The sequence below is a fragment of the Diabrotica virgifera genome, chromosome 2, assembly GCF_917563875.1.
Source record: "Diabrotica virgifera virgifera chromosome 2, PGI_DIABVI_V3a".
Classification (NCBI taxonomy): Eukaryota; Metazoa; Arthropoda; class Insecta; order Coleoptera; family Chrysomelidae; genus Diabrotica; species Diabrotica virgifera.
In genome coordinates this window covers 120511638-120536765 of record NC_065444.1, presented here as the reverse complement: position 1 = coordinate 120536765, position 25128 = coordinate 120511638, and the positions used below count along the sequence as shown (strand labels likewise).

Below are 25128 nucleotides of genomic sequence, written 5' to 3'. Positions count from 1 at the left end.
CTGGCTCATAAACTAAAAGAGATAAAAAATAATGTTTCAAATAAAATTTGTTCGTTAATAAAAAACGAAGAAAAAAAAAACGTTTATCAAACTTAAATCCAACAATTATAACTCAAGATATTGTAAAATTAGTGCACAATACAAATTGCAAATTGCAAAATAAGTATTTTTCGAAGCCTTATCGATTGTAACTGGGCTTCTACGCATGCAAATGAGCCTTAGAAGGTCTTATTTTAAAACTTCATTAATAGGCTTCCAAACAAAGTTTGTTAAATTATTTTATCTTCATTTGTTTTAAAGTTATATCCGTTTGAAGTTATAATTTTCTTAAAAAAATTGTACATTAATTTGTTTATAAGGGTTTCATGTAAATTTGAGCTATAAACATTTATACTTTAATTAACAATAATGATAGAAGAACTCAAAAGGAATAATTTGAGCTTAAGAAAATGTTCGTAAGTTTATTTTTTGTCAAGATATTGATATTTTAATGGCGCGCTATGAGGCGCAAGATCGGCTCACAGTCATGTATTTTTCGACGCTTTATCGATCGTAGCTCAGCTTCTACGCATGCAAATAAGCCAATATGTAATATCCATATAAAAATGGATCGAGTTATTTTGCAGCATCATCAATGCATATAAAACGAGCATTTCTGTTGTGGCGGCATACACACAATTGACGTGCCTTGATGATGCTGCAAAAGAACTAGATCCACTTTATATGGATACTATCCACTATCCACTGGATATCTATATGATATATATTATATCTATATCATATAGATAATTAGACTCTGAAACCCCAGAGAGTTTTAGTTTTACTGCCTACAAGAACAAACTTAGTACCCCCATGTAACTGTAAAATTTGCTAAAAAGAACTTATGCAGATGTAAAAAAGCTGAGATTCCCTGTATATCTCGATTCAGATGCATGAAACAAAAAGTTTGTAAAAATAGTATTAATAAATAATATCAACTTATTTTTTAGTTCTATTTCTGAAATATTAGTTTTTAATGTTTTTTTTTCTCATTTAGTAGAAAAAATAGAAGACAAAGTAAATAGAATGAAAGGTGATACGAGGTACAGTATGATGATATAATTATAAGAATTATATGATAAAATTTTATTAGGATCTTCAAAAATGAAAAATGAAGATAACGTATCTATACATAGAAATTATAATTTGCATTGAGAAGTTAGCGCGTGAACCTTTACGCGGTGAGCCGATCTTGCGCCTCAGAGCGCACTTTTAAAATATCGATATCTTGGAAAAAATAAACTTACAAACATTTTCGTAATCTCAAAATGTTCCTTTTGAGTTCTTCTATCATTATTGTTAGTTAAAGTATAATTGTTTATAGCCTAAATTTGCTTGAAACCCTTATAAACAAATTAATGTACAATTTTTTTAAGAAAATTATTACTTCAAATGGGTATAACTTTAAAACAAATGAAGATCAAGTAATTCAACAAACTCTGTTTGAAAGCCTATTAATAAAGCTTTAAAATGACACCTTCTAAGGCTCATTTGCATGCATAGAAGCCGAGTTACGATCGGTAAAGCTTCGAAAAATACTTATTTTGCAATTTGCAATTTGCATTGTGCACTAATTTTACAATATCTTGAGTTCTAATTGTTGGATTTAAGTTTAGTAAACGTTTTTTCTTCGTTTTTTATTAACGAACAAATTTTATTTGAAACATTCTTTTTTATCTCTTTTAGTCTATGAGCCAGAGCCTTATAAACAATTTATAAACAATTAAATTGTTTATAACAATTTTTTGACCACTCTGATCGAAATCCACCCTCGAAATTCGTAATTAGCAACCAAAAATTCATATGAAACCGTTGAGTTTGTCCATCAGAATTGAAAAGGACACGGTGACCTCTATTTGGCGCCTAGACTATATGGCCTGGACCATAAATACATAAATAAGCGATCGAGATGTGGACCTACCGAATGAAGCATTCGAGATGTGGACCTACCGAAGAATATTATAAATAAGTTGGGTAGACAGAAAAAGGAAAAGAAAAGACAGGGAAAACGAAAGTATTGGAAGAAGACTCATCTCATGGCTGAACAATTTGAGAAAGTGGTATAATTGCAGTTTCATCGACTGGTTCAGAGCTGCAATCTCAAAAGTGAAAATAGCTGTGATGATTACCCACCTCCTTAGAGGAAACACTACGTAAAGAAGAACTATAACCAAACTTTTAATACGTTTTTGTACTGTATTTTAACGACTTTTTTTTTTAAAACTTTTCAAGTTTTAAAAGTTTGATAAAACAATTTGTTCCACTTTTTGAACAATGGGATATCTCTTTTGTAGTGGTACCTTTTAACACGTTCAGCCCCGGTGTTATAATTTTTTTTTCTTGTCCATTGGTCAGCATTTTTTTGTCATCACTGTAGTGTGGCATTAATATGATGCCTCACTATCCCAACAGTATGGTTTAGTGAGGCATCATATTGGTGCCACCCGGGGCTGAACGTCTTACAATTTGACGTAAGTTAAAATTTATTACATTATAGTACATTCTTTCACGGTTTTTGCTGACAATTTTAAAGAACCGCTTGGATTGTCATGAAATTTGTCATACGCATAGCTAACATGTCAAAGAAAAAAAGTGATATTGTGCCGATGTGTGCTTTTGCCCTGGGGTGAGTTTCATCCCATCTCGGGGTGAAAAAATATATGTCCAAGATAAGTCCCGAAATGGATAAACTAACTAATTTTAAGCAACTTTTGTTCTATAGAGTTCTTTCACCAAATCAATACTTTTCGAGTTATTTGCGTGAGTGAATATGTTCATTTTTCAACAAAATAACCACGTTTTTAGGCGGTTTTTCGCAAATAACTCAAAACGTAAGTATTTTGTCGAAAAAATATTCTTAGCAAAACTATAGCATATAAAAAAGTGATAAAAACGGTGTATATATTTAATTAGGTCTCTATACCTAGCAAAAGCAGAGTTATAGCTAATGAGAAATAGGTTCATATTGGAAAAATTCCAAATAGAATAATTCAATCTGAAATATCCAAATAATGAAGCATTCTTGGGGAAAACACATTACAACTTTTTTAAAGTGTTTAAAAAAGCTTTATTTCTGTTTTTATAAAAAAATTTCTAGCATCAAATTTAAGCAACTTACGCTCAAAATAAAGTTGGTCCTTTTGTTTTGACAAAAAAAAATCAGGAAGACCACCCCCAATTAGCAACTTAAATGAAATTAATCGTTACCGCTTCACAAGTTTCTTTACTTACATATGTTGTGTTTATATGATCTGTAAGTTTCATCGATTCAAAGTGCTTATTTTTGAGAAAAATTGGTTTTAAAGTAAAATTTTTAAAAATTTTAATTTTGAAAGAAATGCTTTTTTTTCCAAATAACTTAAAAATTGTTAGAGATAACAAAAATCTTAAACAATAAAAAAAGTCGGCTTTACTTTTCTGAATATTTTGTATTTTTTATTTTTCTGTAAGAAAAAAATTGGTTAAGATTCGGTGTTTCTAAATTTGCATACACTTGTGATCAGTGACTCGTTCAAGCCCTTTGAACTATAGCTCTTTCAAAAATAAAGACTTTGAACCGATGAAACTTACAGATCTTATGATAAATACGTACGCGAGTAAATAACTTGTGAAGTGGTAACAATTAAGTTCATTTGAAATGCTAATTAGGGGGTGATTTTCCCGACTTCTTACCAAGAAAAGGGACCAACTTTATTTTGAGCCTAACTTGTTTACTTTTGACGCTAATTTTTTTTTTTTTAACAAAAAGAAGCATTTTTTAAACCCATAAAATTGGTTAAGATTCGGTGTTTCTAAATGCACACACTCGTGATAAGTGACTCGTTCAAGCCCTTTTAACTACAGCTCTTTCAAAAATAAGGACTTTGAACCGATGAAACTTACAGATCATATGGTCAATACATACGCGAGTAAAAAACTGGTGAAGTGGTAACAATTAAGTTCAGTTGAAATGCTAATTATGGGGGTGATTTTCCCGATTTCTTACCAAAAAAAATGGACCAACTTTATTTTGAGCGTAACTTGTTTACTTTTGATGCTAAAAAATTAAAAAAAAAACAAAATAAGCATTTTTTAAAGACTTTAAAAAAGTTAAAATGAGTTTTCCCCAAAAGTGCTTCGTTTTTTGGTTATGCCACGTTAAAATATTCGATTTGGAATTTGACAAATATGAACCTATTTTTCATTAGCTATAACTCTGCTTCTACTAGGTATAGTGACCTAATATATACACCATGTTTTTCACTTTTTACGTGCTATATTTTTGATAAGAATTTTTTTTCGACCAAATACTTACTTTTTGAGTTATTTGCGAAAAACCGTCTGAAAACGTGGTTATTTTGTAGAAAAATTAACACATTCACTCGCAAATAACTCGAAAAGTATTAACTTGATGAAAAAACTTTATAGAACAAAAGTTGCTTAGAATTAGTCATTTTATCCATTTCTGGACTTATTTCGAACATATATTTTTCACCGCCAAAAGGGGGTAAAACTCACCCCTAGGGCAAAAGCACACATCGGCACAATATCACTTTTTTTTTAACTTGTTAGCTATGTGTATGCCAAATTTCATGTCAATCCAAGCGGTTCTTTAAAATTTAGAGGTTTTGCAATATTTCACCTTTAAAGAACGTAATATTACATGGTTACTTTGTAAGCAGAAAAAGCTCAGCTAGGAATTAAATGATTTACACACTTTTAAAGTATGTACTTTTATTTTTAATTTATTTGTTTGTTTTAAGTGTCTACAAAACATATCAGTTTTTTGCAATTAGCTATAAAAGTCTACCTTAATAATTCATCTATATTTCTTTATACAATTTTATTCTCTATTTAGCAGCCCCGCCCAGCATTATCATGGCTGGACAAAATCTCAAAAAGGCTAGAATGTTAAACTGTCGTGATTCAATTTGTAAAAAATCCAAAAGATCCAAAAATTTACATCAGAAATATTGTATTATCCCCTAGGGACTGACCCCTATATTTCTTTTTTCGCAAACTTTACCGTAAATATTTTGCCTACGTGTGACACAAATTCCTTTTCGGGGTATAACATTATCCTTTTCATCAAATATTCGCTGAGTTTTGTAACTTCTAATCCTATGAATCTAACAGCGTGTCTGCTAATATTTATTGGGGAACTGGGTTTTATATAGGTATTATGGAAATCAGTATCGATTCAGATTTTTTTGTACACAATTTTTAGAAAACGGCAATATTTAGCATACTGTTAAAAATGATTATAGTACTGAATTTTTCTTCTTGATTTTCTTTAATTTCTTAAATTCAATGGCGTGCGATGTCTAACCAAGGATAACAAGGGAAGACGTAATAGGGGAGTGCAATTAGAAGGAAAACATGCATTGTTTCGGAAAAATTCAAACAAGCTTATATTTTTCTAAAACTTTTTTTGTTAGTTTATATACATGTTAAAGTAAAAAGTTCTACTCGCAGATTTGGCCGCTAATTGTTTATTAATTGTTTAAACAATAACAATTGTTTTGTATAAATAATTTTAAAAATATCGTTAAATTCATCATTTTACTTTGATCAAATATGTTTCTATCTTGTCTTTGATTATGCTGAATCCGAATATGGCATTGTAATTTGAAAATTCTTATACAGAAGCTCTTATACAGTGTGTCTGCGTAGCTAGGAACCACATGTAAAACTTTTTTATTATCAATCCTACGAAAAAAAGTTATTCTTAATAAAATGCTCTGGATAGTCAAAAATCTAACGCTCAACCATCAGATATCAAATTTTATCAATTTTATACGAGTTATGTCAAAAATATGAATTTCGTTAAAGAGTAAAATACCTTTATATTCCAGAATATCAAAAAATCCTATTATTAAAAGTTGTTTGAAATTAGAAACTATGTCTAAATATACAATTACATCATTCTAATCGAAAAAAATTTTTCAATTTTTTCTCAAATTACGGATACTCATCATCACTTTATTACAATTATGATAACTATTTTATTATCACTTTTACGAAAAAAAGTTATTCTTCATAAATTGCTCTCCCTAGTTTAAAATCTAAGATACAACCATCAGATATCAAACTTTTTTAATTTTATACGAAGTATGTAAAAAATATGAATTTTTTTAAGAGTTAAGTGCCTTTATTATTCACAATATTTTAATAGTCCAAGATGTGGGTAAAAAATAGGTCGATTTCAGGATATAATTTAGGAATTTTTGAAACCTATCAGGTGTTGTAAAGGACGATGCCAGGAATAACTTATACTAAAATGTAACCAAAAATTTTGTGCCGTTTTTTTATTTATGACGATTTTCATTTGTTAAATGTGCAATTTTTAAAGATTTTTAATTTTGCAGCTTAGGATATTCATTTTAGAGAAAAAGTTTTAAATAAAAAATTGTAGTAAATTAAAAAACCTACAATTTGAGCTATTGCAAGTTTAATTTCGTTAATACGTTATTGCAAAACAGCCTGCGAAAGATCCAAAATGGGTGTTTTTTGCAATTGCGTTATTTATTGTAAAAATATTTTTTATATATTTTTTAAGGCTTTAAAATGAAGATCTTTCAATACTAAACATAAAAAAAATTTGTAGTGCCCGATTTGTGAACATGTTGCTTAGTACTTATAATTTGTTTATCCCAAGAGGTCAAATGTCCAAGGCTATAACTTTAAAAAAAATTGTACAGAGTTAATCCAAGATCCACTCTCCTTCTAAAGACTTATATTTTCATATTCTGATGTAAATAAATGCGTATAACATTTTTCAACCTCTTATTTCTGGTTTGAAAATAAGGGGGCAAATTCGTTATAAACATTTAGAACTGAAGCCGCCCCTGTACATCCTATGAGTTTCTAACTTGCAGATTATTGTTGCTGAAGCCAAAATAAAGATTCAAAACTAAATAAAAATATTCTACGACCAACTGAAGCCGAGATAATTGTTTTTGTTTTCTTAATTCGTAGTGACTTTATTTATAACAATTAAGAAATTATTTCACAGTCATTGACTAAAGAAAGACTGATATTATCTTAAAATAAAAATTATTTTGACCGAAAGTTACATTTAATTATTAAAAATGATTTTTAAAGTGTAGTGGAGATTTATTTTTCGTTTCGACTGTGATTTATTGTGTCGGTTGCCCTTAGCAACGGCTAGCAACTTATAATACATTGAATCACGGTTTTCGCTTTAAATTTTAAAGCACCGCTTGTATTGACATGAAATTTGGCAAACACATAGATAATATGTTAAAGAATAAAAATGATATTGGGCCTTTGTGTGCTTTTGTCCTAGTGGTGAATTTCACCCCTTATAAGGGGTGAAAAAATATATGTTCAAAATAAGTTCTGAAATGGATAAAACGTCTAATTCTAAGCACTTTTTGTTCTATAGCATTTTTTCACCAAGTTAATAACTTTTGAGTTATTTTCGAGTAAATACCTTCATTTTTCAACAACAAAAAAGACCCGTTTTTAGGCGGCTTTTGACAAATAACTCAAAAAGTAAGTATTTTATTGAAAAAAAGAGTTTTAACAAATAATAGCAAATTAAAAATTGAAAAAACGGTGTACGCGTGAAATCTCTAGACCCAGTAAAAACAAAGTTCTAGTTAATGAAAAAGAGGTTCATATCCGTCAAATTTCAAAGTGAATTATTTCAACGTGAAATAACCGAAAAATCATGCACTTTTTGGAGAAAAATCATTACAACTTTTTTAAATTGTTTAAAAAAATATGTATATCTGTTTAAAAAAAAAGTTTAAAGCATCAAAAGTAAGCAAGTTACGCTGAAAATAAAGTTGATCTCTTTTTTTTTGGTCAAAAAACTCGGGAAAGTCACCCCCTAATTAGCATCAAAAATGAAATTAATCAATTTTACTTCAATGTTGTGTTACTCGTGTATGTGTCGTTTAGGTCTGTAAGTTTCATCGGTTCAAAGTGCTTATTTTTGAGAGGGGCAGTAGTTAAAAGGACTTGAACTAGTCAATAATCACGAGTGTATGCAAATTTAGAACAGCCATAGCTTAACAAATTTTTGCCTTCCAAAAAAAAAAGCAAAAAATCCAAAATATTCGTAACAGTAAAAACTATTTTTTTTTACTCTTTGTAATTTTTGGTCACATTAATAAATTTTAAGTTATTTAGAAAAAAAAACATTTTTTTTTAAATTAAAAATTAAAACAGATTTACTTTAAAACCAATTTTTTTTAAATAAGCCCTTTGAACCGATGATACTTACAGATCATATAAATAATACATGAGCAAAGTAACTTGTGAAGCGGTAATGATTAATTTGATTTAAGATGCTAATTGGGGGTTGACTTTCGAGTTTTTTGACCAAAAAAAAAAGAGATCAACTTTATTTTCAGAGTAACTCGCTTACTTTTGATGCCATAAACATTTTTTAAAAACAGAAACACATATTTTTTAAATACTTTAAAAAATGATTTTTCTCCAAAAAGTGCATGATTTTTTAATTATTCCACGTTGAAATTTTTCACTTTGAAATTTGACGGATATGAAACTATTTTTCATTAGCTAGAACTTTGTTTATACTTGGTCTACAGATTGCATGCATACATCATTTTTTTCAATTTTTAATTTTCTATATTTTTGTTAAAACCTATTTTTTCAATAAAACAGTTATTTGTTGAGTTATTTGACAAAAACCGCCCAAAAATGTGTTTTTTTTGTTGTTGAAAAATTAAGGTATTTACTCGAAAATAACTCGAAAGGTATTAACTTGGTGAAAAAATGATATAGAACGAAAAGTGCTTAGAATTAGACGTTTTATCAATTTCCGAACTTATTTTGAACATATATTTTTTCACCCCTCATAAGGGGTGAAACTCACCCCCAGGACAAAAGCACACAGAGGCCCAATATCATTTTTATTCTTTAACATGTTATCTATGTGTTTGCCAAATTTCATGTCAATACAAGCGGTGCTTTAAAATTTAAAGCGAAAACCGTGATACAATGTATTATAAGTTGCTAGCCGTTGCTAAGGGCAACCGACACGATAAATCAGAGTCGTAACGAAAAATAAATCTCCATTACACTTTAAAAATCGTTTTTAATAATTAAATGTAATTTTCGGTTAAAATAATTTTTATTTTAAGATAACATAAGTCTTTCTTCAGTCCATGACTGTGAAATAATTTCTTAATTGTCATAAATAAAGTCACTACGATTTAAGAAAACAAAAACAATTATCTCGACTTCAGTTGGTCGTAGAAAATTTTTATTTAGTTTTGAATCTTTATTTTGTCTTCAGAAACAATAACCAGCAAGTTAAGAACTCATAGGATGTATAGGGGCGGCTTCAGTTCTAAATGTTTATAACGAAATTTGCCCCCTTATTTTCAAACCCGAAATAATAGGTTGAAAAATGTTATACGTATATATTTAATCAGAATATGAAAATATAAGTCTTTAGAAGGAGAGTGGATCTTGGATTAACTCTGTACGATTTTTTTTTCAAAAAGTTATAGCCTTGGACATTTGACCTCTTGGAATAAATAAATTATAATATCTAAACAACAAGTTCACCAATCGGGCACTACAAATTTTTTTATGTTTAGTTTTGAAAGATCTTCATTTTAAAGCCTTAAAAAATACATAAAAGTTATTTTTACAATAAATAAGGCAATTGCAAAAAACGGCCATTTTGGACTTTTCGCAGGCTGTTTTGCAATAACGTATTAACGAAATTAAACTTGCCATAGCTCAAATTGTAGGTTTTTTAATTTACTACAATTTTCTATTTGAAAGTTTTATTCTAAAATGTATATCCCAAGCTGCAAAATTAAAAATCTTTAAAAATTGTAAATTTAACAAATGAAAATCGTCATAAATAAAAAACCGCACAAAATTTTTGGTTACATTTTAGTATAAGTTATTCCTGGCATCGTCCTTTACAACACCTGATAGGTTTCAAAAATTCCTGAATTATATCACGTTTTTTCACCCACAGCCTGGGGTATAATTAGAAGGATGTAACTGAACACTAAAACAAATTTTTTAATTCCAAACAATTTTTCTTAATAACAATCTTCGATATTGTGAAATGTAAAGGTACTTTACTCTTGAGTGAAATTCATATTTTTTGGCATACCTCGTATAAAATTAATTAAATTTGATATTTGATGATTGCATCTTAGATTATATACGATGCAGAGTATTTTATAGGGAATAACTCTTTTTCGTAAAACTGAGAATAAAAAAGTTATCAATAGGTTCCAAGTTAGGCAGACATACTGTATAAGAGCTAAAAAAAATTTTTTTGATGAACATTTATCATTGTTGAAGCTTATTATTAAATGTATGTTAGGTAAGTTTTACAGAAAAAAGTTTTGATCACTTTGCATAAACATTTTTTAGCTGGTAATTTTCGGTTTTTGTATTACATTTTTGTTATCTTTCTTAATTTTCTTAAAAAGAAATAGTTTATTTCATGTCTAGAGTAAAATAATTCAGTGCATTTTAAAGATTACATCCTAAGCTTTAAAAAAGCACTTATAAAACTGTAATAGATCTGTTCAAACTTGAGTAATACCGTCTTAAAGTGATGGTAATTCTATAAAACTACGAAGATTTCAAAAATTACATTTTTTGAGACGCCATATCATTTGAATTAAATTTTTGAGATTTTTTTTTTTTTTAATAAAACATCATTTAGTAAGATGCTTGAAAGGTAAGTTGTGCAAAATTGAGAGTTTTATGAGAAAAATTGTATTAGTTACACATTTTTAAATAAAATTCATGTAAGGCTCACTTTCCGCCCACACCGTACTTATGCCCATACATTTTATTTCTTTCTATTATAACCATACGATAGCTTAATTATTCTTCATTCATGTTCAATATGTAAAAGTTTATTTGATCCATTAGTTACAGAATTATTTTATTTTTATATTACAGAAGGGTGACTTTAGCGTTATAAATAAAAAATTATAGAAGATACAGATTTGATTTTAGAAAATTCTTTATATAAGGTTTTTTTGTAAAATTTTCTGAGCTATTCAATGGTCAAGTCAGTTTTTTTTAATTTTTATTTTCGGAGTTATTTAAAAAACATCTAATTTCGTAGTTTATTTGTTTAATAAAAAATGAAGCACCCACTTCTCGAGTAGAACTTTTTGATATATTGTTTATTAAACACTTTTTAATGAAATTACAAAAAGTTCTGTCTTGTTTGATTATTTCCGAAGTGAAAATCTATATACACTCCCCTATAAGTTTTTCTAATTTATTTTGTTGAATATTTCGTTTTTTTTCTTCTAATTTTGAAAAGGAAATGACTGCAACGTTTAGGATAATTACACTGATTTTGATAATTACACTGGTTTCAAAATGGCATTCAAAATGTATGAAAGATATCATGCAAAAAATACATCTAAAAATTGACCACACGCGCCGTAAGACGCAATAAAAAAATTTTGCATAAAAGAAAATCCGATACAAGGAGTTTAGGCCTGGATCCCGCGTACCAAAAAAAGTTTATTAATAGTAAGCTGAAAATTTGTTAATAGCTTAACAGTCTCTAGTCGGACAAACTTTGATATACGGGAACACTGAAATAGGGGAAGTTTTAATTGTGAAACGAGTCATCCTAACAAGTTTATGATTGTGAAAACTAGCAGGTTGTTTTTAAGTGTATTCAATAGCAAACTTTATACAATACATGAAAATGTTTGTCCGACAAATAATATGTTGGGCATTTTAGTAAGTCCGACACGTAGAACATGTCAATTGACAGGAATTATGTTGGTGATAAATAGCAGTCTGATTTTTGCATGAGAGTTTATTGAAAGGTTAAAAAATCAATTGGAAGTTCTGTCCGACAAAATACATGGGACGTATTCGTAGTCTGACGTTCGAAAACTGTAACCTGTTCCACAATTAAAACTTCCCCTGTTCCAGTGTTCCCGTACATCAAAGTTTGTCCGACTAGACACCGTTTAGCTATTAACAATTTTCAGCTTGCTATTAATAAACTTTTTTTGGTACGCGGGATCCAGGCCTACTTGGCTACAGCACAATTGGATAAAAATAATACAACATAATAAAAGGGAAATGGATAAAAAATTTTTACGTAAGCAGTTCCTGCCAAAGCAAAAAAAGCAAAGGTATTGTGTTTAGAGCTTTTAATTTGTTCTGTCAATAACTAGGCGAGGCAATGAAGCACTAAAAATCTCAAAACTACCAATTTTTTGTAGGTGGATGCATCTATACACGTCATGAGTTTTTATGTTTATTTAGTACTCATTATGCTTTTTATTTTTTGTAAATCTTTATAATTATTCCTAAATAAACATTATTATCATTATCTAAATGAAACTTTTTGCATTCGATTCGTGAGAGCCTTAGGAAACTTTTTAAACCGAAGTAACGATAACGAAATGAAAATTGCATTATTGAACGCATGTCCAAAATGCATTTTAAAGTGATGAAAATTAATAAATTTGTAATTCGTAAATAATTGGCGGAAATGAGTTCAATATTATTACTCGGGGGCTTTTGTATTCGCTGAACACGAATATCATAACAGTAATGGTCCCCGAGACACGTGGTGCCCAGGATGAGCCTCGTTTCCTGAACTTTTATGGAAATTTGATACAAAATCAATGCAAAATCGTTATTTCGAGGTTTTTGGGGTCGCGGATCACGATCATGACGGCGATGGTCTTCGATGCATCTGGTGCCCAGGTCGGGACTTGGGTTAAACTGGTCAAACTTGTTATTCGGTGGTTTTTGGGATCGCTGAACACGAATATCGAATATCATGTCGGTAATGCTCTTCGTGACATCTGGTGCCCGAGAATCATCTTCTGTGGTATTATGGAAATTCAATTCAAAATCAATTCGTTCTGGCCACCAAGTACCTTGGAGAGCATCGCCGATATAATATTCGTGTTCAACGATCCCAAAAATTTTCGAGTAACGAGTTTGGACTGATTTTTTATCGAATTTCTACAAAACTCCAGTGTATATTTCCTGTCCGGTCACCATGGTCACCTAGTCATTATATTAGTGATCAGTGACCCCAAAAAACCCCCATTAATATATTTTCACAGTGATTTTGTGTTTGATTTTCACAAAACTTCTGCAGATGAGGTCCACCTTGGGCGTCAGATGTCTCAAAGACCCTTGCCCTCATGATATCCGTGATAAGCGTCCATAAAAACCCCCGTTTAATTAGTGTGCATTGACTTTGTATATGTAGAATTTCTATAAAATTTCAGATGTGTCCATTTATGGGCACCAGGTGCCTCGAAGACAATCGCCGACATGATATTTGTGTACAGCCATCTCAAAAACCACCGAATAATGAGTTTGCAATTATTTTTTATCGAAATTCCACAAAACTCCAGGATATGTCCGTCCTGAGCACCAGGTACCTCGGAGATCATCGCCGTTATGATATTCGTGATCAGCCACCTAAAAAATTCCCAAGTAATGAGTTTACATTAATTAGGTATCGAATTTACATAAAACTCCAGGATGTGAGAATTATAAATTTATCATTTTTCATCACTTCGAAATGCATTTTGGAAAATGCATTTTCTTTGTTCAATAATGCGATTTTCATTTCGTCATCATCACTTTAGTTCACAAAGTTTAAGACTCTTACAAATCATTCAACAAGTTTCATTGAGATGCATCCAACTGCAAAAATTTGGTAGCTTGATTGCTTCACTGCCTAGCCTGTTTATATTTATAATTTCTGTCCACGTATTTTTCTCTGTTTCCATTTCAGATAGCTCCCGCATCAATAGACTCCGTGTATTGATATTCTATTCTACATTTATTTAATGGAAATCTTTTTATTTTAAAAAGGTGACTTTGGCGTTCTCAATTTATATTCTTATTTCTTTGCTCATGCCAGTTGTCGTTAATATTAACGCCTCATTAGCTGATGTATAGCTGAATCCTTCTAGGTGTATTCCACACAACACACTGGTTGTATCTCTGCTTTAGTCGGAGAGATAGAAGCGGATTTTGTGCGTGATAAGTAATATGGAAAAACTATACGGGGATATGTTGAATTAGCTGTGTACATGACTTTCCCCAACGGCCGGAAACCAGAGTGGGGGACGAGAGTAGTTATAAGGGGTCAGTCGCGGTTTTTATTATTTTTTTGTGATGCTCATGATCGAGATAGTGCACCAAAATTTGGGAATAAGTAGGTCATGACGTAACTAAGTAAAATCTCCAGGGATGTAACTCTGCGTGGCCGACAAAGGGGTGGGGGTAGGGGTGAATATAAAAAATATAAGGGGTTTTTTGCGACGTTCGTGGTTGAGATAGTGCACCAAAATTTGGTAATAAGTAGGGCATGACGTAAATAAGTAAAATCTCCAGGGGCGGAACGCTGCGTGGCCGACAAATGGGTGGGGGCAGGGGTGAATATAAAAATTATAAGGGCTTTTTTGTGACGTTTGTGATCGAGATAGTGAACCAAAATTTGGAAGTAAGTAGATCATGACGTAACTAAGCAAAATCCAAGGGCGGAAACCAGAGTTGGGGATGAGGGTAGTTTTAAGGGGTCAAAGTCGCAGTTTGTATTATTTTTTTTTGTGACGCAGCACAACAGTTGTCCCCCACGCAGCGTTCCGCCTCTGGAGGTTTTACTTAGTAATGCCATGATCTAATTATTCCCAAATTTTGGTGCACTGTCCCGATCACGAACGACAAAAAACCCCTTATATTTTTATACTCACCCCTGCCTACCACCCCTTTGTACCCCAAACAGCGTTCCGCCCCTGGAGATTTTACTTAGTTACGTCAGGACCTTCTTACTACAAAATTTTGGTGCACTATCTCGATCACAAACGTCACAAAAAATCCCTTATAATTTTTATATTCACCCCTGCCCCCATCCCTTCGTCGGCCACGTAGCGTTCCGCCCCTGGAGATTTTACTTAGTTACGTCATGCCCTACTTATTACCAAATTTTGGTGCACTATCTCGATCATGAGCGTCACAAAAAAAAAATAATAAAAACCGCGACTTTGGTCCCTTATAATTACCCTCGTCTCCCACTCTAGTTTCCGGCTCTGTGGATTTTACTTAGTTATGCCATGTTCTATTTATTCCCAAATTTTTGTGCACTATCTCAACCACAAACGTCGCAAAAAACCCCTTATTTTTTATATTCACCCCTTTGTCGGCAACGCAGCGTTCCACCCCTGGAGATTTTACTTAGTTACGTCATGACCTACTTATTCCCAAATTTTGGTGCACTATCTCGATCATGAGCGTCACAAAAAAAAATTATTAAAAACCGCGACTTTGACCCCTTATAACTACCCTCGTTCCCCACTCTGGTTTCCGGCCCTTGGGGAAAGTCATGTACACAACTAATTCAACATATCCCCGTATAGTTTTTCCATATTACTTATCACGCACAAAATCCGCTCCCAGCTCTTAGACTACTTTGCTGAGAGCCATATAAATTTCATTTTGGAATTGTTTAGGCCTTCTTGTTCTGAGTGGTATTCATCTATTTTTTTAAGATTGCAATTTCTTGTGGTGGTTTATCTAATGAAATCTGTTTTGCTTTGTCTTCAGTCATCGACGACTCAGTTCTTTCGTTTATTCACTGATTTTGCTAAGTTAATAATTATTGTTATATACCATTAAGGGCCGGTTGTTCGAACGCTAATCAACAATGATCACTATCAAATATTTAATTACTGTCACAACTGACAATGTCAACTTTGGTTGGGTTGCTGAAAACGCATTTGATTACAAGTTATGAGATTAGTTAATCAATTAACATAACAATTATTAACATAATTGATTAACTAATTTCATAATTGTTCATCAATAATTATGTTTTCAGCAATCCAATCAAAGTTGACATTGACAGTTGTGACAGTAATTAAATATTTGATAGTGATCATTGTTGATTAGCGTTCGACCAACCGGCCCTAAATATATCTACATAAATAAAAAACTAAACATAATTTGCAATAATTTGTAACATTTTAATAAATGCAAAACGAGATATAGTAATACGAACTTAATTCTTTTTTGTGAAGGCAAATCCTATTAACAATGGATGATAAATGTGACAAAGCGGACAAGGGTATTTCATACACGAGGTATTAGAAAAAATGAAAATTAAAAAAGTTTTTATAAATTGGGATCCAGCCAGACCCAACTCGATCCTTATATGATATAGCCGCTGATTGGATCGGCTTATAACATCTACCTGGAGTTTGAGCATTTATACTTTTCGAATAATTTATCATGGCTTTAAAATAATCCTTTAATTTTCAACAATAGATGTGGAAAGACTATAGCAATATATACCGGTTTTCTCAGTAAAAATGTTTAACTCACATTGCTTTCACTACAAGCTTTTCTTGTTATATTCTATTTCACATGTTTCGTTTCATGTTTGTCATGTTGATTTATGTCGTTTAGTGTTAATTTGACAGATGATAGAATAGAAAGAAAAATTTAGAATAGTAAAGTTAATAACCACCAAAAACTACCAGTACTAAATAATAAAATAGCTTACAAAATCAATGTTGATGAACTAGCGTTTATATTTGTAAATTAAAATAACTAGACAATAAAACAGTAGCTGATATACACAAATGATGTTCTTAAAAAATCAGCAACCCAAAATAATAAAAACACTGAAAAACAAACAGTCTTGATAACTGAAATTAATTGAACAAAAAAATCACTAACGGACTGACAAACGGGGAACACAAGATTTGATTCAGACAATCTGCATCCCATATCCGAAATAACTATAGACAAGATCTTAAGAGGTGTCTATGGCGATGATCATGTTGATTTACTCTAAAGGAGGATATATCCCTCCCAGAAATCCTTATTATAGGCTTGTATAAAGCTTCTTCAAGAAATGGGCTCCTGTTCTAGATTGAGGTGGGTACCGAAAATGAGGGATGGAGAACATGACGTAAGGGCCAAGGATAAGGTGGGTGTTCGTCAACTCCTGCTGGTGGGCAGGGTTGGCGCGTCGGCGATCAGTCGACAGAAATAACGGGATTGCTTATCACAAAACAAACGATTTCCTTCAGAATTTTTTGGGCTTTCTTCACTAAACGTGTGGAGGTTAGCTGTATGTCCTAACTAGGACAGATATCTTTGTGAGGTAGCTACTAGAAAATCATGCACCCTGAGGTACAGCAACATATCAATTCACTACAAATTATAATTTCAAAAAATGAAGAATATTACACGTGATTTTAAACCAAAACTGGTGCAAAATTTAATAAAAACGAATCACTGGTAATAGATATAGATAAACCGACGAATATTTGGCTTCGATACCTACTATTATGTTAACCCGATACCATGTTATAAAAAATTGAGGTTGATGTAAAGAAACTAGTACTTAACAGATTACAAATTATTATTCACAACACAAAAAACTGAAGAATTTCTGTTACTTAATCATTCTTTAAAATATGAACCTATAAAACAATATTACTTATAAAAAACAAGCAAATATTAATATTAGGTATTAATACAACTTACCAATTTTTCGTTTTCGTCTTCCATTTCTAATCTAGCAGCTATACAATTTCGTGTGTCCAAAAAGGCTTTTCTCTGTGCATGTTCCATCAAATTATGCATGAAGACTCCCACGACGTTAACGCAAAGAAAAATTACTACATTGGCAATTAACTGAAAGAAAAAAATGGAAGTATAATAATTTTTTATATCGAATATAATTCCTTTATTAGTATCATTTAATGATTTTCGGACATATAAACGGCTAACTAATAGGTACATCCTGATACGAAGAGTTTTGTTCAATTTACAATCGAAAAACATCACTTAGGGCATGGGACAGACATTTGATGTACAACAGCCCGGATATAAATTATAAGAGGACCAAACTGATAATTATACTCAGAAACTGCATAATACAGAGAGAGTCTGTAATTTGGAATAAATTCAATATCTCAAATACTAATTGTTTTTTTGAAAAATTTTCAGATCCGTCGATTAGTATTTCAAATTGTCCTTTTTGATATACGATCATAATGTATACAGGGTGTCCCAATTTAGAGATATGACGTCATTGTTGATTTTCTTAAATGGCAACACTGTCATTTTGATAGCTATTTTGATAGGATGTGTAAAGTTATACACAACTGCAAAATATCAAATTTTTATTCTCTACCATTTACAAGATAATAGAAAATAAAATTATGTCTGTAATTTGGAATAAATTCAATAATTAAAATATTATTTTTTTTTGGAAAAATGCTCAGACCCCTAGATTAGTATTTCAAATTGTTATTTTTGACATACAATAATATTGTATACAGGGTGTCCCAATTTAGAGATATGACGTCATCTTTGATTTTCTTAAATGGCAACATTGCCATTTTGATAGCTATTTTGATAGGGCATGTAAAGTTATACACAACTGCAAAATTTCAAATTTTTATTCCCTACCATTTACAAGATAATAAAAAATAACAAAATTATGAAAAACAAGTAATCAAATATTAATTGAATTTCATTATTCCAATTAAGCAAATACTCATAATGTTGCCCTTAATTATTGTCAATGGGCAACGTTATGAACATTTTTGCTTAATTGAAATAATGAAACTTAATTATTATTTGATTACTTGTTTTTCATAACCTTGTTATTTTTTATTATCTTGTAAATGGTAGGGAATAAAAATTTGAAATTTTGCAGTTATGTATAACTTTACATGCCCTTTCAAAATAGCTATCAAAATGAAAATGTTGCCATTTAATAAAATCAACGATGACGTCATATCTCTAAATTGGGACACCCTGTATACATTGTTATTGTATGACAAAAATGACAATTTGAAATACTAACCGACGGGTCCGAGCATTTTTCAAAAAAACAATTAATATTTTAATTATTGAATTTATTCCAAATTACAGACATACCTTTGTTATTTTCTATTATCTTGTAAGTGGTAGAGAATAAAAATTTGATATTTTGCAGTTGTGTATAACTTTACACACCCTATCAAAATAGCTATCAAAATGACACTGTTGCCATTTAAGAAAATCAGCGATGACGTCATATCTCTAAATTGGGACACCCTGTATACATTATTATTGTATGTCAAAAAGGACAATTTGACATACAGGGGTCTGAGCATTTTTCAAAAAAACAATTAATATTTGAGATATTGAATTTATTCCAAATTACAGACTCTCTCTGTATAAGTACGATAACGCAAATAAGTTGTATATTATTACTAATATAGAATGTTATAGATATAAAAGATATACTTAGAATGTTGTATTATCGGTATAAATGTTTCAAAATTAGATTAACAATTATGAAAACTAGTATTCGGAACAATATATAAAATGCGAGTTAGAAATGGCCCCAAAATTCATTTTTAAACAAAGAGTTCAAAAGATTAAATTTTAGAATGGTATATGCAAGATATTTTGTTTGTTCTCTATTTCCCTATGAAGTGGACGGAATGGGACGTTTCATCGCCGCCGTTTGGATGCCGCCGGTTCATCGCCAGTCCATTTCATCGCCGGCCGTTTCATCGCCGGCCGTTTCATCGCCAGTTAGTCAGTTGATTTTGTATTATGGGAGATGACACGACACGACGTTAAATTCAGTTCAAAACTTATGACAAATAAATAGATAAAAAATATTATTATATTAATTTACTGTTCTATTTCTACTTCCCCTAAATTTGATACTAAACAGTATTAAATTTGTACTGTTAAATTATATTTTATATTATAAAAGTAAAAGTCTATTAAAAGATTAAGTATGGCAACGGGAATGGTCATATCTCGCATTTCCTAGAATTCCTAATTAATATTAAAAATAAATAATAAATGTAACTGTCGAAAATTGGTCGAAAATTCGGAAATACATCAGTTAGCGATTAACTGACTGGCGATGAATCGGCCGGCGATGAACTGGCGGCATCGAAACGGCGGCGATGAACTGGCGGCGATGAAACGTCCTAGACCCGAAGTGGAGGTGAAGGTAGCGATGTCCAATATATTGGAAAGTCTATGACCTATGTACGTACATATGTGAACTTTTGCTTCTACTAGCGTACACGTACACTTCTTAACACGTTCGGTGTCCATCTTGAACAAGCGCCACTTGGCTGGTACCACGTACTTAAATCGTTAATTTAATAACACAGCACTACTGACGCCACTTATGCGTCATCGGTACCTTTGATAAAACCTTCGTGACGCTACTCATGTGCCATGGGCACCAAACGTGTTAAGAGCCTAGTTTATCTGCTGCTGCTCTGAATAAACCAGTTGACGTCATTTCTATCCTTGTTCCACAGATTCCATAGGTTCAGCAGCCAGAATGTTCTATTTTCCCCAGCAGAATAATCTGCAGCAGATAATACTTATCATTTCTCAGGATGTTAAAAAAAATTTCAATTTTCTACGTTTGATAGTTGTGACATATTCCCAACTATAAATATAAAGTTGAACAATAAAAATATACTATATAGTGCAGGCCCTGGAAGTATTTGAGTATGAAAAACCTGAGGACCGGCAACTATGTTCGGATTCTTTTACCTGAGACCTTGAACAATGAAAACTGAATCTTGCCGGAAGGTGCGATGGTGCCTTATTACCCTCTCCCTCACCCCTATGTTACTGGCAGATAAAAAGCTATTTTTTGCAAAAGAAAAAACATTTTTTTGTATTTTTTGGGTCATTCTAAGCAAAAAATGTTCTTACAAGTTTTTTCGTAAAATGTATAGTTTTCGAGATAAACGCGTTTAAACTTTACAAAAATCGAAAAATTGCAATTTTTGAACCCGAATAACTTTTGATTAAAAAATAAAATAGCAATTCTGCTTGCAGCATTTGAAAGTTCAAGTCAAATTATACTGGTTTTGATTATTTGCATTGCTAAAAATTTTTTTATTGTTAAACAAAGCTATAAACAAACAGTGTTTGGGCGTTTTGTCCGCACCGCGCCAAGGAAGTCCTACCTGGTCGGTTCCATGGTCGGTTCTGTTCGGTTTTAATCCTTGGCGCGGTGCGTACATGCGACAAGACGCTCAAACACTGTTTCTTTATAGTTTCGTTTACCAATAAAAAAATTAATTTTTAGTAATGCAAATAATCAAAACCGGTATAATTTGACTTGAACTTTCAAATGCTGCAAGCATAATTGCTATTTTATTTTTTAATAAAAAGTTATTCGGGCTGAAAAAGTGCAATTTTTCGATATTTTTTTAAGTTTAATTTATCTCGAAAACTACGCATTTTACGAAAAAACTTGTAAGAACATTTTTTGCTTAGAATGACCCAAGAAATACAAAAAAATGTTTTTTTTGCGAAAAATCGCTTTTTATCTGCCCGTAACATAGGGGGGAGGGAGAGGGTAACAAGGCACCATCGCACCTTCCGGCAAGATTCAGTTTTTCATTGTTCAAGGTCTCAGGTAAAATAATCTGAGCATAGTTGCCGGTCTTCAGGTTTTGCATAGGTACTCAAATACTTCCAGGGCCCGGTCTGATATACAGATATTTCTTTTTTATCTAATAAATTTGCCGACAGCGAAACTGGATTTATTGCATAGTTTATTTTAAATCCAACACATTTATACCCCCTTGGTGCTTTGGTTTTTTATATTTAACTAAACTTTCACATTTACTACTGAAAATTGATATTTTGTTTGTGCAATCTCTATTTTAGCAATGATTAAAACTGAAATGGATTAACTCAACATTATTATTTTTGTTTTCTTTATGTACCGGGTGTCCCAATAAGAATGGCTCTCTGCCATATCTCAGGACCCGTTTATAGTACAGCTTTGAGAAAAAAATATTTATAACAAAAGTTGCATCGGGAAAAGCCTGGAAATTATTTTCATAATTGTAGGTCCACCGCTAGAGGGCTTAATTGAATATCAAAATTTTACCAAATTTACCTAATGAAAGGGCACTGGAAATCCAGTCATCGTATTCTGCATAAAATTCAACGCATATTTGATTTCACAAGTTTAAGTCTACCTTTGTAAATAAGAGGTGGGAGTGAATGGGAACCTTCTTATGAAAAAATGGCTTTAAGTCCGGTTCTGTTAAATCGAATTTAGCATACTTGGTCTTGTTGAAAACAGCTCTTTTTCGTCAATGTAAGTGTCATATTTTCGAAATAGCTTAATAAGTAATATGCAAGCTAGGAGGCGTTATTTAATTATTTTCAGAAATCTAGTTTTCTTTGGAAAATAATAAATACAAGTATGCATTTTTAATCCTTTATTACAAAATTAGACCAAATTATCAACATAATACCGAAAACCGCATGTCGGTACCTTTTTTCTATCTCGAGATATCTTAAGAAATGTGTAAATTTTAAACATAACTGTTACTGTCACCGGTAAACGAGGTTAAGGGAAAGTAGTGTGCTATGGAAAAAACAAATAAACATTTTCCAGATGTAAACGTATATAATTAATTAAAACAACAATAAGACAACACTATGAAATATAACAAAGAAATAACAGCAACTACTTACTTAGTCTTAGTGACTGCCTAAATGTTCAAATTGTTGCTCATCATTCTTTCAAGAGTAGATTGAATAGCAACATATTTAACTGTTTTAGACTTTTATTTATGGGGACGGATTAAAGACTTTGTTTTTACCACTTGGACCACTACTCGAGAAAACATTATCTAGAATCTAGCTAGAGAATACGAAACGCCATTCAAAGCATTGCGAAAGCAGAAATTGAGACTGCTGTTCAATCTACTCTTGAAAGAGTAAATACTTGCATCGAAAATGATGGGCAACAATTTGAACATTTGGGTCGTCACTAAGTAAGTATTTAGTTGCTTTTATTTCTTTGATATATTTTATAATGTTGTTTGTCTTATTGTTTCTTTGTTTTTTCCATAGAACACTACTTCGTTTACCGGTGACATTAACACTTGTTTAAAATTTACACGTTTCTTAAGATATCTCGAGATAGAAAAAAGGTATCGACATGCGGTTTTCGGTATTATGTTGCTAATTTGGTCTAGTTTTATAATACAGGATTAAAAATGCATACTTGGATTTAATATTCTCCAAAGAAAACTAGATTTCCGAACATAATTAAATAACGCCTACTAGCTGGCATATTACTTATTAGGCTATTTCGAAAATAAGACTTTTACATTGACGAAAAAGAGCTGTTTTGAACAAGACCAAGTATGCAAAATTCGATTTAGCAGAACTGGACTTACAGCTATTTTTTCATAAGAAGGTTCCCACTCACCCCCACCTCTTATTTGCAAAGGTAGACTTAAACTTGTGAAATCAAATATGCGCAGAATTTTATGAAGAATACGATGATTGGATTTCCAGTGCCCTTTTATTAGGTAAATTTTGTAAAATTTTGATTTTTTATTTTTGATATTCAATTACGCCCTCTAGTGGTGAACCTACAATTATGAAAATAATTTCCAGGCTTTTCCCGAGGCAACTTTTGTTATAAATATTTTTTTCTCAAAGCTGTACTATAAGCGGTTCCTGAGATATGGCCGAGAGCCATTCTTATTGGGACACCCGGTACTTTACTAATAGTAGGGGAGCCTTTGATGCTAAATTTGCAGTTACTAAAGCGTCATGGAGACCTGTTGACCTGTGAAGATTACGTTCTAAAACCAAAAAAAGTTAGGTTTGCCATTTTAGTGGGGATTTTCCATTTTTTTAAATTTTATTTTCCATTTCCAAAAATCGTTGTTTCCGATTATAGCGCATCTATCCGTAACTCTAATTAAGATTTTAATGTAACCCCCCACTTCACCTCTCTGGGGGGGGGGGATAGATCGTGTTTGGTGTCATTCAATAGATTTCTAAAAAAATATTGAGTATTTTTCAGTTTTTCGATATGATGTTCATTTCACAAAATATCGCGGGGTTCTATTTAAAATTTTAATGTTACCCCCACCCCCCTTCGTGGTGGGTAGTGTATGGTATCATTCTATAGATTTTTGAAAAACACTGAACACGTATTTTTTAGTTTTACGATTTGATGTTCATTTCGTGAAATATTCGTTTTTTTTTGTGAAACTTTGTGACTCATTTCTTTACGCCCCGCTCATTCGTATAGGGAACATTACATGAAATCAGTATTTCTTAAGGATTCCACAACGCAAAAAATATACGGGGTGTTGTATTTGAAATAAGAAAGTTCATTAGATTTACAGAAAAACGGAAGATCCGACAACAATGTAAATACCACCATAATATTGGCCGGATCACAAGACCCTTCTTCAATAAAATATGTAAAAATCGTGAAAACCGATTCCGAGATAAATGAGGCATTCCATAGATAAAACTCACTCTGTATATGTAACACGAAGTATGTCGAGTGAGTAGATACGTTTTGTAAATTGGCGATCGATATCAATTAATTCGTGCGAGGACGTACTCTTGTAGGTCCAGCTCCAAATGTTCACCGAATTAATATGTCTTATCAATGCATGCACGTAACTGCACGATTTACTTAATCCATTATCTAATTGTTATTAAAGTTGCCAACTCGATCGAACATCGTCAGACACTCATTAACGGATCAATATCAGCCAACCCATATTTCTCTGCTCTCAGTGCTGAACGAGACAACAAGGATGGTCTCATGCCAGAGTGAACCAAAAGCCAAAATTGAAAGTTTTCAGTACGACAGTTTAAAGTTTTTCAGGTGTTATAAAATGTACACGATATAGTATAATCTCTTATATAGTATAAAACGTTATAAGACCTATTGAAAAGAACATTTATTTAAATTTTTCAGTAACAGCACATGTTTTTGTTTACTTTTAAAGCCCTTTATTAGTTTTTGCAGTACATGGTTCACTTTGGCAAACTTTTTAGCATTTAGTTCTGTCTGGCATAATAAGTATAAATAATTTGTTCTTTTTGTTTGTAATCAGGTTTATCAATAGATCATTAAAATTAAACTAACAATACGTAAGAATAAAATACAAAAATGATGAGTAATTAAATTAGACAAATGTGTAAACCAATAATAGGAGCAATATTTAGATCGCATTGTTCATCTCATTTTCCTCTTCATTGTTATTGTCATTCTCTTCTTCAATGTCA

At 31.5% G+C, this 25128-nt stretch overlaps 1 protein-coding gene across 4 annotated transcripts in view; it reads right to left on the bottom strand.

Annotated features, from left to right (window-relative positions):
* Positions 1–25128, bottom strand: part of LOC114325217 (Ca(2+)/calmodulin-responsive adenylate cyclase) — an 897698-nt gene that overhangs the window by 603646 nt on the left and 268924 nt on the right. For all 4 annotated transcript variants that reach the window (XM_050642766.1, XM_050642767.1, XM_050642770.1 and 1 more), the window contains exon 4: positions 17560–17709. In XM_050642766.1, the coding sequence (XP_050498723.1) occupies positions 17560–17709 (150 nt within the window). The remainder of the gene's footprint in view (positions 1–17559; positions 17710–25128) is intronic.